The sequence below is a fragment of the Etheostoma cragini genome, chromosome 2 (genome assembly GCF_013103735.1).
Source record: "Etheostoma cragini isolate CJK2018 chromosome 2, CSU_Ecrag_1.0, whole genome shotgun sequence".
NCBI lineage: Eukaryota > Metazoa > Chordata > Actinopteri > Perciformes > Percidae > Etheostoma > Etheostoma cragini.
Genome location: NC_048408.1, coordinates 18,694,794 through 18,711,017, shown reverse-complemented (window position 1 = coordinate 18,711,017; position 16,224 = coordinate 18,694,794). Strand labels below are relative to the sequence as shown.

Genomic DNA, 16,224 nt, shown 5'->3' with positions numbered 1-16,224 from the left:
GTCTACCTGTTCAGTACACATGTGCAGTGAGTGACTTATTTGGATTCATAAAAGGCAAGACATGATGTTCAGTGTTACTTTTGAATTGGCCTTTAATTTAATGGCACTTTAACGGTGTGTGAGCTTGAGTCGTTCCCTCTTTTCGCATGTGAAGCTACGTTTTAAGATGTGCTGATGTGTTCTGTATATCTGTATATATGCTCTGTGGCCCTGTATATCCTCACCCTAAAACACACATGCTCTGATCCCCACCTATTTTCACAAACACATACAGTATGAACCCAGAGTTAAAGGAGGGGAAGGAAATATCCCAGCTCACCATGTTCCATAAAAGAAGTGTACAGGATATCCTCTATGAGTGAACGCCCCGCAGTCCTCCTCCCATTACCCTCCCAGTGTCTCACCTCATATTGTTTTTCAGATTATTATTTAGCAATGATAAGTGAGGGAGACCATGAAAATAGCCAGCACTGGGAGTTCAGGAAGCCCCACCTTCAGTCTGCCAAAGGGAGGATTTCTGACAGGTGAAATGATTCAACATGATGGTAACACAGGTCAAGACATGGATGATATAGCAGAAATAGATCCTCAGTTAAAGCTCATTATGATGATTGTTTACAAGCGTATGTATTTGTGGTCAGCAAGCTGCAAAGAAAAAATCAGCCACTGCCAAAGTAACAAAGATAGCTGGCCAGCATTTTACTCACCACAATTGACAAACATGTAATTTAAAGAATCACAATATCATAATAACAACAATAATAATAATAATAATGATACTTTTTTTTTAGACATTCTAAATTTCAAGTATTTTAGATAGATATTTAGAACTTTGGTATGGTAAGTGACTCTTCCCCGTGGAAGAAAAAATCCATGGAACAAATATGTTTTGCTCACAATTTGCTGCACCTGAGACAAATAATTTATACATTTATATTATTTGTACATATATAATGCATATTAAACAGTTTTATAGGCAAATGTAGAGACGTATGAAGGGCTTAATTTATACTTTTATCACATTCAAACAGACAGGAAAACAAATGTACTCGTTCTAAACTTCACAGTGACATTACCTGTAGGTTTGCAAGTTGTGTACAGATTGAATTTCATGTGATACTTTGGTGTGTGCTTGAAACAAGATATCACAGACTCCATAGATCCCTGTTACAAATGATATTTGGGCTCAATGTGAAAGTTCCCTGCACAGTGAATAGCATCCAAGTCTTAAAACCACTGCAGCGGTTTTGCTGCCAGCATAAATTGTCCATACAGCTATTAGGTCAATTTCAAAAGCTTACTACGAAGAAGTCAAGGATAATACTTGTTCCAAAGAACTGTCACATTAATACAAATGTGTATCTGAGTAGTGGCATAGACTGAATTGAGTTAAAGCAAAGCTGTATGGGCTACTCTCAATGTACTACCCCTCTGCCTAGCTCAATCTCACTGTTCTGTCTTGAAACTAGCTAATGCTTATGTTTTGCCTTTGTTCTTTCTTTGGATTTGTGCAGCGGTTTCACTTCCCTATTTAATTTAACAATTTTCCTGCAGTGACATCGTTTTATTTAGGCTCTGCTACAATAAGTGTGAAGATTCCACCAATATTCAGAAGTGTAATTTTGCCTCCTTCTTGGACATGCAGCTCAAATTGATCATCTTTAAAAGGTGTCATTTAGTTAAATGCTGAAACCGCACAAATGAGCTCATTTGGGAAATCAGAAGTAGCACTCAAATAGAGAGGTTGGTTTGTGCAACTTCCTGCCAATAAATGTTTGTGGTTGGGCTGAATCTCTGTTTGTCTTTAACTGACCCAGCAACAAAATCTAGAATCTGAGGTAAAGGGTAGTGTGTGTTTATCCATGTGTGATAAGTTTCTGCATGTTAGAGATGTGTACAACTAAAAGTTGAAGCCAAAAAAAACCCCACAAATGCATGAATTAAGCATGAATCACAAAATCTGATGATCTCGCTAATGAAAACAGCACTGTGCGTATTTGTAAGTAGATTAAACGCTTTCACACCCATATGTGTTGCTATTAACAAGGAACAAAACAAGCAGAACTCCCCCAGCAACACAGAGAAATAGGGCTGAGTGGTTTTGGTTGTTGATGAATCCTACTACAGTATGTGCAAAGGCCTTTGTGTTTACAATGCTATTTCAGAGGCACAGATAAACACACGCGCATCTACAGCCAAGTAACCATATGTGCACAAGCGCGCATAGGCACATATTCACATAATGTAACTCTGAGTGCAAACGGGCACACAAACACTCGCTTCTCCAGATGTTTTTGTGGAGAGTTCCCTCATTCTGTTGCTCAGCTTTGTCTCACAGCCAGCCCAGAGTGTGTATCCATGTTTAGATAAATACACACTAGTTAGGGGGGGTGTGTGTTTTACACACCGTGTGTTTATGTTTAATTGACTACAGAGGCTTGTGGCATATAGTTGACAGTGCAGACCACTTGGACACTGAGAGCCACACACTTTGTCACGTATAACAGAGTATATACTGTACACACGGTATTCAGTAAATATAGGTCTTCTATGTATGTTAACAGTATGTGAAAGTTCACTTATTTTCATGCACATTCAGATGCATTTCCACATGGGTGTTGATGTGCACTAACCATAAACATGCATGCACACACAAACAAACACATTAACTATAAATGCCCACAGGCTGTCAGGCTGTATGATTTACTGTATATTATTTGCACTCTTACAATATATGGCAACTAGTGTCTCAGGAGACAGAGAGTCTACCCAATTACGTTTCATGATGGATTTAAGATGCACATACTATGTGTGTGCAATGCTCTGTTCTCTATCCTAAGACACCTTGAGAGCAGTTGTATTAAATAACCAGACTGCACCATAAACACACAGTGTTATTCTGTGTTAACATTGACCTCTCAGGTGTTAGGGTTACAGGTCACTGGGCGGGCTTGGCATCCTATTAGTGCCCCTTAGAATGGAGCTTTTCATTCAAATTGGATTCTCCTAAATACTAATTTTCTATAAAGGTGTCAGGCACTGGTGCTGTTCCTGTTTGCGTTCACCAAGGTTCTGATCTGAGTTCTGATGTGTGACGGAATCTCTGAGCTACCTGGAGGTAGAAATGCCAGCTTCCTGTGAACTTTGCTTTAGTTTTAGTTTTGAGCAGTGATTGTGGACCACCTTTTACATTTATTGCAATGACCTTAACCAACCATTGGTGTGCCAATGGTAAAACCTTTACCTATAATCAGGGAAAATTCATCACAAATCTAATTTGCTGTCACATCTGGCTCCAAACAGGAAGCTGTAAAAAGCTGCTCACTCATGACCAATCAGTGATTACAGCGATATGATTGCTATTTGTTTCTGTGGAAGTATCATGGATAAGAAATACTGTAGCATGTCCCACAGGGAAACAGTGGATGTGGTTAAGTAAACGAAAGGCCAACTTTGATATTTCATCACTTTTGGATTATTTTATTAACATCTTTTCAACAGCATTTCGCTGTCGCCCAGAAAGAAACAATCTCTAAATTGGCCACAGCAACTTCAAGGACAAGAAGGGTATCCCTACCCACCTCCACATCAAAAACAGGCCTGTCATCGGTGTCCCTCCCAAAAGAAGTGCAGCAGGGCTAGATTACCTTGTCAACTGTATCTACCAAACTCAAATTCCCATGTTGTTCCTGATAATACGATGTCATTAAGGGCGAATTGGTGCACGAATCACCCTCTGATTGCCCAGAGGCGTCATTGTATATCCCTAATGTCAACTTTCTCCAGGAAGTCTCTCAGGGTTTTCTCAAAAAGGGGCTCGGGAATGACAGGGTTTGTTTTCCGCGTGAATGCTTGCGCGTACATGCATGAGTGTTTGTGGGGGGAAGGGGAACAACACACACATACACAGGACATGAGGGAGGAAGGAGGAGTGTGTTTCTAGCTGCAGGCAGGGGAGAAGAAGGAAAGAGGCTTGACTTTTCGCACACTCTGCAGCGATATAGAGAAGTTAGTGGGAAGTCAAAGAAAATAAGTTGCTCCTTTAAGGGAGCTTGGTTTTCTCATTTACTCTATTTTGGAAGTTGTTCAGGATTGACAGGTAGCCAGGTAGAAAGTTCAATTAGTCAAACTTTAAGGCCTGAAAAATGTCTGATTCTGGGGTCAATCCACACTTGGAGGGAATTATTTCAGATTTTGAAGGTTTGTAATTTTTTTTTCTGCTTTTCTTTCACTTTTAATGTTCAGGTTTTAATGTGCAGGCTTACCAGTTTATGCTAAGCAGCATTATATTTCAGATGTCTGCAAATAGTAGCCTATTATTACATTAATGCCTGGATAATTGTGTGTGTGTGTGTGTGTGTGTGTGTGTGTGTGTGTGTGTGTGTGTGTGTGTTTGCGTGTGTGTGTGTATGTCTACTTGTTATAGTGTGAAAATAAATGGGTCGTGAGCATATGCTAGCCAAGTCCCTTTAGCCTATGGTCTGTTATTGATCATACCCAAGTTACATCAATAATAGAAACAAACACAGCACTGACACCACACTATTCCAACACTGGAAAGCCTTCAGCTGAAAGCACCAGGAGGGAGACAATGAAACGTCATTACTAAGAGCTGTCTAACCTCCTCATACACATACAACATTCACAACTGTGTCTCTTCTTTGTTTGTCAGTGTAGCACTGGCATTAATTATCTTTGTCCTCTCTTCCTCTACTATTCTGTCTGCCTTCCTTCCCCACTTCTTTCCTGTTCTTTCTCCGGTCAGACCCTCCAGCTGGTCTTTGGCCTGATGCTCCCTGTGATGTCATGGACTGATGCGGAGAGCAGAAGCTCAGTATCCCAATTGCTGGATGTACTCTTACCTCTTTAAGCCACATTTCTATCAGTGTTTGATCAGTTCGTAGCACAACTTGTGACCAATAACCAAATACACATGGAGTCGTTTAATAATCAATTGACTTCTTGCTTATTTGGTGAGTTCATTGGTGTTCCTGTCATCTCAGTGTTATGTCTGAGTGACAAGTTTAAGAGGGTGTGTCAGCTTGCGTGTGCTTGTTTTGCTTGTGACTGTACTCTTTCATCTGATTATGATAATCAGACAAAAGTAATCAGATTAAAGTTTTAATGTGGCAGTTTCAAGAGCTGAAGTATTACCTTAATCATGTTAAGTGGCTCCACAGAACAGATAACTCTGTTTTGGTCTGGTTATGGAGATAATCTGGTTTGACCTGTTATCATCATTAGAAAAACCTTCTGGTGGTGCAACACATCATACCAACTAGTTCATCTTAAGCGTACCCTGGCATTTACTGGGATATTTTGTTGACAGAATATGCTGGTAGACCATTGTTGTACAAATAGGATATTATAGGTGGATAGGGAGTTCATGTTAACTATTTTATTCACAGTTTATTCACACACATTCAAAGGCAATAAAGCAAAATGCCCTGGGCTGTATCTCATACTGAGGAGAGAATAGGCACAGAGAGGAAAAGGCAATGTGATTGGTGAGCACACCAAAGATGTAAATGTGCCTCTTGGATGGACTTATGTGTGGGACTGTAATGGAAAATGGATGATAGAAACCACCATAACAACTACACACTGAAACAATAATATGATTTTCTAAAAAGTAGGAAATGTCTCTGCTGAATATAAACATATAATTCACCAGAGAATAAGCCCAGAATCAGCCCGTATTTGTATATTGAGAGAGACTTTTGTAGTGTCGTACACTCACATAGCAGTCACTATGTTTGCCAACCTTAACTGAGCTTTGAGTCCATTCCAAGAAATGTTGTGCTGATTATCTGTTTAAAAGTGCCATGTTGTTGTTCTGACGTTGCACGTGGACACAAACCGGAAATTGTACATTGAAATTGAGAGAGTGCATGTGTGTGGTACAATTTGTAAACCTTGCAGGGAGTCCAGTCTGTTATTATTGGTTCAAGCAGATTATGTGCGTAAATACAATACCTTTTTAACAGGTCCCAATGGTCATGTTCATTCTAAGAAGCATATTAAAACGGGGGTGGCAGAAAAAGCATGTTGGCATTGCTAGTAAATGACTGTCAGGCCAGTTATGTAAAAGTTGAGTCAATACAGGCCGTTCGTCTGAATCGTTTATAAGTCAATCTGTGTCTGCTCACACGCACGCACGCACGTACACACTATCTGGGCCCAAAAGCTGAGGAGAATACAGCTCTGAACCATTAGTGAATATTTTGATTTCTGCTTTGAGGTCACCCCAATTAATTTATTGTTTCTGCATCCGTCCCTGTTGTCAACCAGTTTCTCTCCTCCACACTTGCTTTTTCTCCAAACATTGTTAAAACTCTATTGAAAACGTCTTCATACCCTCACTGGTCACTAATGTAAATCAATCTTTTTATGAAGTGGTAACCAGTGCTCTATCAGAACAAGGCTTCCCATGTCAAAGGTTGAGGCCTAAAGAGCCTGAAGCTTAGCTCCAGGCAAGCTGCCTGAACGACTTTGTAATTGTGTGTGTGTGTGTGTGTTTTCGTGTGTGTGTGTGTGTGTGCGTGCATGTGCGTGCAGGAATCGTCAACAAGTGGTAAAACTGCCTCTGAGAAAATAGAAGATTTTGACCCAAGACCTTCACCAACTTACCTCTTCTATCACATGTCTTAACACCTCTAACACTCCCAGAATTATTTTGTGATGGTCACAGGGTGTCGGCCAGACCAGCAGGGAACCACACAGTAAATCTTACACACTGCTGCTGGTCAGCATTAGTAAACCCAATACCATGGGCAGCAAAAGGAAGTGTGTGTTTGACAGTGTAGCATTAAGGTTTCGTCTGACCAAGCAAAAATACCGCAGTGTGAAATTGTATCGTTCGTTGTTTGGCCTTGTCTTGTCAAACTAGATGTTTTTTCCTGGTTTGACCACATCGACTTGAATTCTGCAGCTACTGACATCCGATAAATTCCACTGTACATAAACTGCTTTTATATAACCAGTGTTTGACAGAGTAACAGCCTTGAGCACTAAACTTATTGTCTGAGGCTAGAATGACAAAACCGATTAGGAGTTCAATGCTGTGTATAATTACCCTGGAAATCCTTGGGAGTCCTCGCGAGAGCACAATTTGAATTTGCTCAGCAAGTTACTTTGGCATCAAGTAATGGTGCTCATTAACTATACCTTTGTAGCTGAGCTGCACCAATGACAGCGGTGTATCTGATATAGGCAGGCCAGAAGCGAAATAAACAGATGAAGATAGTTTAATCTACCAATTAGCTCCGGTGGTAGCTAAGCGCACGGGGCCCTTGATACGTCACCCAGTGCGTTGTTGTGATTGATCGTAGTATTATCCAATTGCGTGCCGTGAGATTTGGAGGTGGATTTCCAGGTAAGTGTACAGTTTACGCACATTATGGTCTACAAATCTTTATTTACATCATCAGTAGATAGAACCAAGCTTCTTTTTGATAAAGGCCTTTATTTCCCTGTTTATAATGTTCTAGTAAAAACCTGATGTTTTCTGACCTGCTGCTACTTGCTGTAAATGCAAAATCAACACTTTGTACATCTGTTTCCCATTAAAAGCATAACGGCAGTTCAGGGACTCATCACTTTCCTGGGAGGCTTGTATTGTGATACATATATATGAAGCTTAGAGATTCATAATCAGCAGCGTGACATAAATCATCAAAATAAATAAAAAGTATGTGAGCATGCTGTTAAAGTAATTTAATACATCTGAAAATGTAGAATATGTTGAGTTTACATTGTTTACTGGTCTTCATTTTAGATTTTACAGATGTCATCAGCAGTTGACCAAAGTTGACCGAATAACATTGATAGCATTCTATTAATCATTATATCATGGTGTGTAATTTTTCTGAGCTTTCTGTCTGTTTTCCCTCTCAAAAATGTGAGGTACGTCTTTGTTGACTGCTGTCAGTCCCAACTAATATCAGTGATAGAGAACACAATTGACCTATTTTAACTTCTCCATTTCTCACCCTCCAACCTCTGTGCCTATCTATCTCCACTTTCCTCTCCCTCCTCTCTCTCTCTGTTTGTTTTTCTCCCTCTCTCGACTATCTCCTATTATTGCATCTGGGCTGAGATGATACTGAATGTTTGTGTTTATTGGTCGGGGTGTCCTTGAGAGAAAAGTGATGACACTGATGATAAAGGAGCAGCCTAGCCTAACACCTGGGCTGTATTAGGACAAATGACCATGAACGACAGTGAGGATACAGCTGCCTCCATCTTTGTTTTTGTTCCGCCAAATATCCTTTACTATATTGTGTGGACTGCATTATCTTCCCACATGAGACGCTGTGAGATACCGGACACTGGGCCATGATAGGTAGTGGTGGGACGTAGGGAGACGGGACTCCTGGCTGCTGTTAATGAGGTTCCTCTGAGGTGGGCTCAACCTCTCGTTTCCAGCTCATAGTCTGGGAATGCTGTTTCACTGGGAATGATACTCCTTCATCCATCTGTCAGTCCCAAACTCCTTCCTTCTTAATGCTGCATGAGCCTATACATGCAATATGCATGCACAAAATATCCTGGATCAAAGTAAAAGACATATTTGCCCCTTTTCCTCAGCTGAAAAAGAAGACCCTAGAGTCTGTGGGAAGAAGCATGATCCTTAAAAACAAAGAAGTTTAGTGATCATCTAAGTGAGAGATGCCCTAAATGCCTGTTTCTATTCTCTATATTTCCAGAAAACATTAAAGCACAAAAGGATTCAAATTCATCTCTGCTCTTAAATCATGTACACTTGACTGCACGGTCACTAAATACAAATAAACGGCTTGAGAGGAAAGCACTCAAATACTCTGCTGTGGTCCCGTGCCTGTGGGAATATAATCACAAAGCAGCAAAGAACAGAATCTATTCTAAGATCATTTAACAGGTCACTGGCAAACGTCTCAGCCCAGCTCTCTTATTTAGGCAAAACTTGTGAATATGGTTCCTGATATCTCCTCCTATGTTCAGCTTTAGTTCTCACAGCTCTTCTAAAATGTAACCAAAGTCTACAGCAAGTGTCAAAAGATGTTAGAGTGTGCACAGTTCCCTAAAGTGTTTTGGCTCTCAGAGGAGGTTATAATAGGTGCCTCACTTGTTACACAATACAGTCTTAAAGGGTGCATCACAATTTTTCAGCTCCATGTGAAATTTGCAGACCAATTTTGGCAGACCAACTTATTCTCTGGCCAGAGTTGAAAGTATAGCCACAGCCTTGGACTCCCTCTCAGCAATCATAAAACACAAGACAGAGGAAAACAGCGGTAAGAAGGACACAGTCCAGTGGCAACATGGGTTTGGACACCAACTTACAAATTGCCAGTTTATTGTGTATAATTATTTTATATGTATATCTATCAAAGGATAGATTTTAAAGCTGCTTTATGGTGCCTTAATAAAAAATGAACTTGGTTCTCATCAGAACTTAAAACATAATAATAATAAAGCAATTGGAGTGTGACAAAAGTGGGTATATGTTTCTAAGACCTTTCTTGCGCTTATTAAAGTACATGTCATGCTTTCTACACAATGTAGATCCTGTACAACTACCTTGAGCTTTACAGCCTTGTTCAAATTCTTTGGCTAAATCCTGGATCTTCACAATCCTACCTACGGCACCTTTATGGTCTAGATAAAGGGTGTACAGGGAGTTGTGGTGGGCTAAGGAGATTTGTAACACACGTCACCATAAACTCGAAGACTTGTGTGTGGATCCATTTATTCCCGTGGTGAACAAGAACATCCTTGGTGTGTTTGACTTTCATAGAAAAAGAATAATACTTTGGCTCTGGCCTGAATTTTTGTCAGGGGGTAAATTGTATCAAATGTCCACCATGTTGGAATGAAGCAGCTTATAGCAGTAAATTAGATTAGTGGTGCTGGCTGACGTGTGTGGGGAGACAGCTTTGATGTGATTGTGTTGAGCTCGGCATCCTCTGACAGAGTTTCGGCTTTACATAGACTGCAGTGGGGCTGGGGCACAGTCCCCTCCCTGTGGGTGCAGTTGCTTAAAAATAAACATGTATACAGTACATTCCCGTAACGCACACTTGCTCGTTTTTTACAAGCACTTTGAACAAAACTACGTGTACTTTCATAAAGACACATACACACGCAGACACACCACAAGCCACAAGCAGATCAAATAATCAGCACTGCGTTTTGAATTGCAGCAAACAGGAGATGTTCTTAAGGGTGTGCGTGAGTGGACTGGTCTTACTAACATGTCATTATGATACCAGCTCCTGGCTGTTGGCTTGGCACTGCAACTCCACGATGGGAGTCAAATTCAAGTTGACTTTGAGCCAGTGCACTTTTCCCAGGGGGTTATCCCATCCTCAGTATCTTTGTCTTGGACAGTGCAGCTATTTTCTCACGTCACGACTAACCAAGGGGAAGGATGTGCCTCTATCTCTGTGTCATGTTGCTCATAAACAGGGAGTCTTGGGACTTTTTTGCCTAAATGCTTGGCAGGGAATAATGCATGGCTGATTGTGTGCATTATACTGTTACATGTTGTGAAGAAAATCCTGTTGCTGGTGATGAGGGATACAATGCAATTAAATTAGTTTGGCTTAATGGCCATAGTGCATACTGTATCCTTTGTGTTGTCACCAAAATTGCCTCTGCAGCTTCCCCACCCTCAAACCTCAGGCGCTTTACTACTTGGATCATTTACATAATGTGTTTTGAAAAAACAATTCACTTAGTTTACTGCTCAGTTAATTAGTATGACATGTTTTGATGGATATTTTATGATATTGTTCCCACTTTCTATAAACAGCCATCTTGACCCATAAACGGTTTGTAAGGGAAATATTGACTCAATTTGGTTAACAGAGCCAGCGTGAATTTAATATGTTGCGTTCTGTTTTATGTACTGGTGGACTACAGTTGGAAATATTGTCATTTGCAAACCACTACAGACAGCTGTAGTTTAATGTATCAGTCGCCGGACCAGCTTACAATACACAGTGTTGGAAAGCTTTTTCATGAAGGACATTTACTTGTAATTGAGTACATTAACATTGTTGAATTGGTACTGTTTTACGTAATTAAAGCATCTTAACACTTCTTCTACCACTTGTTTGATCTAGTTATAGTGCATTACTTTTTTAAATCACAGCTATGGTGTGGCACAGCAACAAGTAACAGTAATTTTCATTGGCCATAATATTTTTCAATTAATCAGCCCATAGTCTGGCATTGCCAGACCATTCTCCAGCACTATGGTCTGGCCACACTTATCTATTCTGGGATATAGGGATAAAAGGCTCTTGCTTTTTTGTATTTCTTTAAACCAATCACAACCATCCTAAGCCGCTAAGCTCCGGAGGCAGCAACAATGCCCTTGGAAAATAGATAGCAAAGATAGTGGAAAGTAAGGGACATCCGGCTTTGGTGTCAGGCTTTATCCCGGCAATGTACATCTGTTGAGCCAAACTGGTCAGTCCATAATGCAAAAAGCCACAGCTCTTCAATTCACAAAAGAAATAGAAGAAGAAAATCCTTAATACTGGAGAAGCTGGAGCCAGATAATATTTAAAATTTCTGTTTAAAAAAAAAAAAAAAGATTTACATGATATATATAGTTGCTGATTAATTTTCTGTCGATCAACTGATAAGTGAATTAACATAGTATATGCATAATAATAGTCTCAACAGTCTTATGAACCTATGACTTATGTATTGCGTTTGTCTCTTACATGCAGCTCTGAAGAGGTCCTTTGAGGTGGAGGATGTTGACACTTCCTCTCACTTGTCCCCCGGGTCCCGTCGGACAACCAACTCCCCTCACCGCAACGCCATGTCTCCCACCACCATCTATTACCGTGACCTTGGCACTGCCGCTGCGGCAGCCACCAACAACAACAACCTCAACTATACCCAACCCCGTTCCATCATGGGTGGAGGAGGCTCCAAGACCCCTGAGCCTGTGTCACGTCGTTCTGAACTCTCCATCGACATCTCCTCTTCTTCCAGCAAGCAGGTGGATAACGTCACCAGCCCTCTTTCTGCACGCTTTGCGGCCAACAGCGCCCTGAAGCGCCCTGAAGTCCTGGGCCACCCCAAGACCCCTGAGATCAGCCACAAGAGGGAGGTCACTTTTGCCAAGACGCCTATTGATTCCCCATTGATACGCCGCATTGAAGGCAACAATAACAACGGCACCAGCCGCACCCCTGAGCACAATCACGCTCGCAAGTTTGAAGCTCCTAGTCCTGGAGATGTCCGTAAACCTGATATCAGCATCACCAGAGCTCCCCCAGAAAACAACGGCCACCACCCACCAGTGCACCATCCACACCACCCCAACCCCCACCACAACACCATCGTCACCACCTTCCGTTGCTCCTCGCCTAATCATGGACGAAAATCCCCCAACCCTGAGAGTAAGTCTGTTTATTAATAAAATGACCCTCATTCCAACCCATACCTCACTTTCTGTGTGGACAGTCACACAGAAACATACAGCGCCAATATACCGTAAACAAGAAGGAGTGAAATAAGTTTTTACTGTACTTGGGTTTACTAAAGCTAGCTCGAGTGTCATACATTTCATGCTGTAGCTTGGTTGTTTTTGCGCTATTTAGTGGCCTACTTTTTGAGATATTGGTTGTTGATGATAAATGTTTGTAGAATGCTAGCTGGCAAAGTGATTTAATTTTTTTACTCTCTCGATTCATCAGTGTGTTCATACATGATTTTTTTGGGATCTCATAGACTCTCATACGGTTGTTGGCTTGTTGGGCAAAGGCTGAATCAGTGCTTTGGTGCTGGGATTTAGCTCACCAGCCAGTTTGAATTCTTTAACACAGGCTTACCAGTTTGGTGTGACACTGTCACCAGTGGGAAGAGATTAAAGTGAGTTTAGTGGGCTATCTTAAAATAAAACCAAATAACATTTAAGTATGTGTAAAAGAAATCGAAACAAAGGCTGTGAGTTATTTTACGTTCAAACCTCACTGGGTAAAAAAAAAAGGTTACGTTAGATTATATTTTGTTTTATGTGTTTTTTTTTACTTTATATCTTTCCGCTCCTTCTCTCACACTGAGGTAGCAGACTAACCCACCCGAGTATCAAATCACTCACTAAGAAAAAAGTCAGTAACAGGAGCAGCATTTTGATTAGTCTGATGTCTGCATGTCTGTCAGTATTATAAGTAACTATGTCCTTGGAGGCCTGTCCGTCAGTAAAAAAAAGCAGACTGTATGTCTGTATTTGTGGTATTCCATGTCTGTTCTTAATACAGTATTGGAGCCGACGTGTTTTTTGTTATGTGATGAAAGCCTAACCTTGGCCGCACCACAACAGTAGTATGCTGGTAAGTAGTACAGTTTTACAGTAGAAGTAAAACTATAATACTATGCAATAGAGGAGGAAAGATTTTAGCCCAAGGGGTTACGTTACTTTCCATAATGCAGCTTGTGACATGATAAAACATACAATATACATGACATAAGGAACAAATCTGTCCTCATTAATATATAGGGAATATAGGGAATTTAGAACTGTAATTCTGTTTAAGTATACCTGGTCGTTTGTCTCACATTTTAACAGCACATTAACAATATATAAACAAAATAAAGATAAAGTTTTAAGGCATTGTATTAAACTTGAAACCCACAAATGGGAACAGCTCGAACAAATTGTGAACACAACATTGACATATCATTTAAGTTGATATGATGAACTTGTTACCAAACATTTGCTTATTTACATATCTAGCAGTTACAGATAAATCAGTTTCCCCATATAACTTTTAACCACCGCCTAACTTTATAATTAGCTCTGGATGACACAATGTTATCATAATGTAGGGGCGGCTGTGGCTCAGCGGTAGAGCGGTTGCCTACCAACTGGAAGGTTGGTGGTTCAATCTGGCCCTGCAGTCTCATGTCGAAGTGACCTTGGGCAAGACACTGAACCCCGAGTTGTTCCCCGATGCTACGCATCGGAGTGTGAATGTGTGTGAGTGTTTATCTGATGAGCAGGTGGCACCTTGTACGGCAGCCTCGGCCACAGTGTATGAATGTGTGTGAATGGTGAATGTATCCTGTATTATCTAAAAGCGCTTTGGGTAGTCGTTAAGACTAGAAAAGCGCTTTATAAAGACAGCACATTTACATAATAAAATAATATTAATTCCTGGTTTGGTTTTTATAATGATTTTAAGATGAAATACTGCATTTGGCAGATGTGTTGTAGTCAGATTTCCCACGCTCTGGGAACTACACAATTCTTTACGTTGGACTCCATAATGGTTCTACTTCAAATTACTATACATTTACATGGTTCCCTTCTAGATTATAATTGTGGTCGCCACTTATTTGTCCACAGAGAGAGGCCCTAAAAAGGGCCTTGCTCTCTTCTCTCAAATTAACAAGATAGCTGAAATACACTTTTAGCACTAGTACTGTAGTCAAATATTTTAAATGACTTTAATTTCAAATATTAAATACATTATAAATATGTAAACCTTTTGTCAAAGTTACATCCAAGGCATGAATACACATTACCATGTTTTTATGGTATGTAGAATTTGCTAAATGATTATTATTGATTGTCTTCCGTGACTTGAATATAGACAGACATAGGAGAGCTTCTGGCAACGCTACAAGCAAAGACTATTTAGCATTGTTTTATTATTTTTCCATATGGCTCGGCAACTGTTTCTTTGGGAGTCTATTAGATAAGCTGCTTTCCTGACTATTCAGTTTTTCCAGGGAGGAAATTATATCACACCATACATCTCTCTCACACGCACCCACACACACCCACACACACACACACACACACACACACACACACACACACACACACACACACACAAACACACACACACTCACAAAGCTGTGCTTCCTTCCGTGTTCCGTCAGTGTGATTGCTTCCCCCGCTGCTTGACCTCACTGCAGTGGGCTTCCTCTCTCTGGGGTCATGTGAGCTAAGTCAGTCAACTTCCAAGCAAAGATCTCTCTGTAGTTTGATCAAAGTAGCACAAAGACTGCGATATGTTAGGATGTTCATGTTAAAAGGTCAGCATGAAAAGGGTTGTGGACACACAAGTGAACTGCAAGAGCAAATACGTCATGTTTTATAGCATGACGACCTCAGTCAACAGAGGTCTCTCCCAGACACACAGACAAACCAGTTGATTAATCAATTGCTAGATGAATGAACAACTATTTTCATAATCAAGTAATCGTCATTTTTCAAGCACACATGCCAAACAGGTGCCTGTTACCACACCTCTTGTGATGATTTGGCGTTTCAGACTTGGTTGAATGAAATAAGACATTTGATGACGTGACCTTGGACACTATGATAGGTATTTTGTTACATTTCATAACCCAAAAATGTATCTGCAAATCGATGAAAATGAATGGCAGATTAATCAAAAATTTAAGTTTTTGTTTGTCCCAATCAGACATTATGTGAATCCCTTTATGGATGGTTTGAGAGAGGTATTAGAGGTATTGCCCAAAACATTTGCATTTTAATCAATATCCCAATGTTTCCATTATATATAATTGTTAATTCAATTGAATTGTACTGACAAAGATGTATAAAATGTGTACAATAATTTTACATTAGGTATAATGTGAGCCATAAACTTTAATATTTAATTTAGTTAAACTTTGAAATAGTTTTAAGCGCTGGAAGAAGCAGGTCAAGAATCAACAGGTTATGACTTCAAATTGATGTGATGAGTGAGATTAGACGTTTTAAAGGAAAATGGCAAAGACAAACGTGAACATTGGGTTCACCTCAGGCTACAGACACAAGACTCTTTGTGATTGGTATCTACTCTGCTCCGCTGTGTTCAGCCAGACAAGGAACATTATCTTGACAGGCAAGCCTGCTGTTCTTCAATCTATCAAACACTGCTGAAAGAATTCTATCTAACATCTCAGTGTAAAGACCACCTGTGGTCAGAAATAGCACGTCATATCTGTTTTCAGACCAGTTTTCACATTTGAGAATCTTTGTTTAACCTGAAGACTTGTTTTGTTTTTAATATGTGGGAACTTAGTTGCTGTGGGAAAAAATATTAACATAGGGCCGCAACTAACAACTATTTAACTTGTTGGTTAATTCTGCTGACCATTTCAAATAGCTAGAGGTACTGTATTTAAATGTATTGTTTTATTCAACCAACTAACTACTTACTCATATATGACAAAAAAGCATCAAATGCTCACATTTTGAAG

General features: G+C 40.2%; 1 protein-coding gene across 5 annotated transcripts in view; it reads left to right on the top strand.

The window, feature by feature from the left end:
• Positions 1 to 16,224, top strand: part of sept9b (septin 9b) — a 73,944-nt gene that overhangs the window by 16,159 nt on the left and 41,561 nt on the right. For 4 of the 5 annotated variants that reach the window (XM_034896951.1, XM_034896958.1, XM_034896925.1 and 1 more), the window contains exon 2: positions 11,724 to 12,404. In XM_034896951.1, the coding sequence (XP_034752842.1) occupies positions 11,724 to 12,404 (681 nt within the window). Of the gene's footprint in view, positions 1 to 3,991; positions 4,201 to 11,723; positions 12,405 to 16,224 lie in introns of those variants that run through there. The other variant, XM_034896934.1, reaches the window with a different exon arrangement.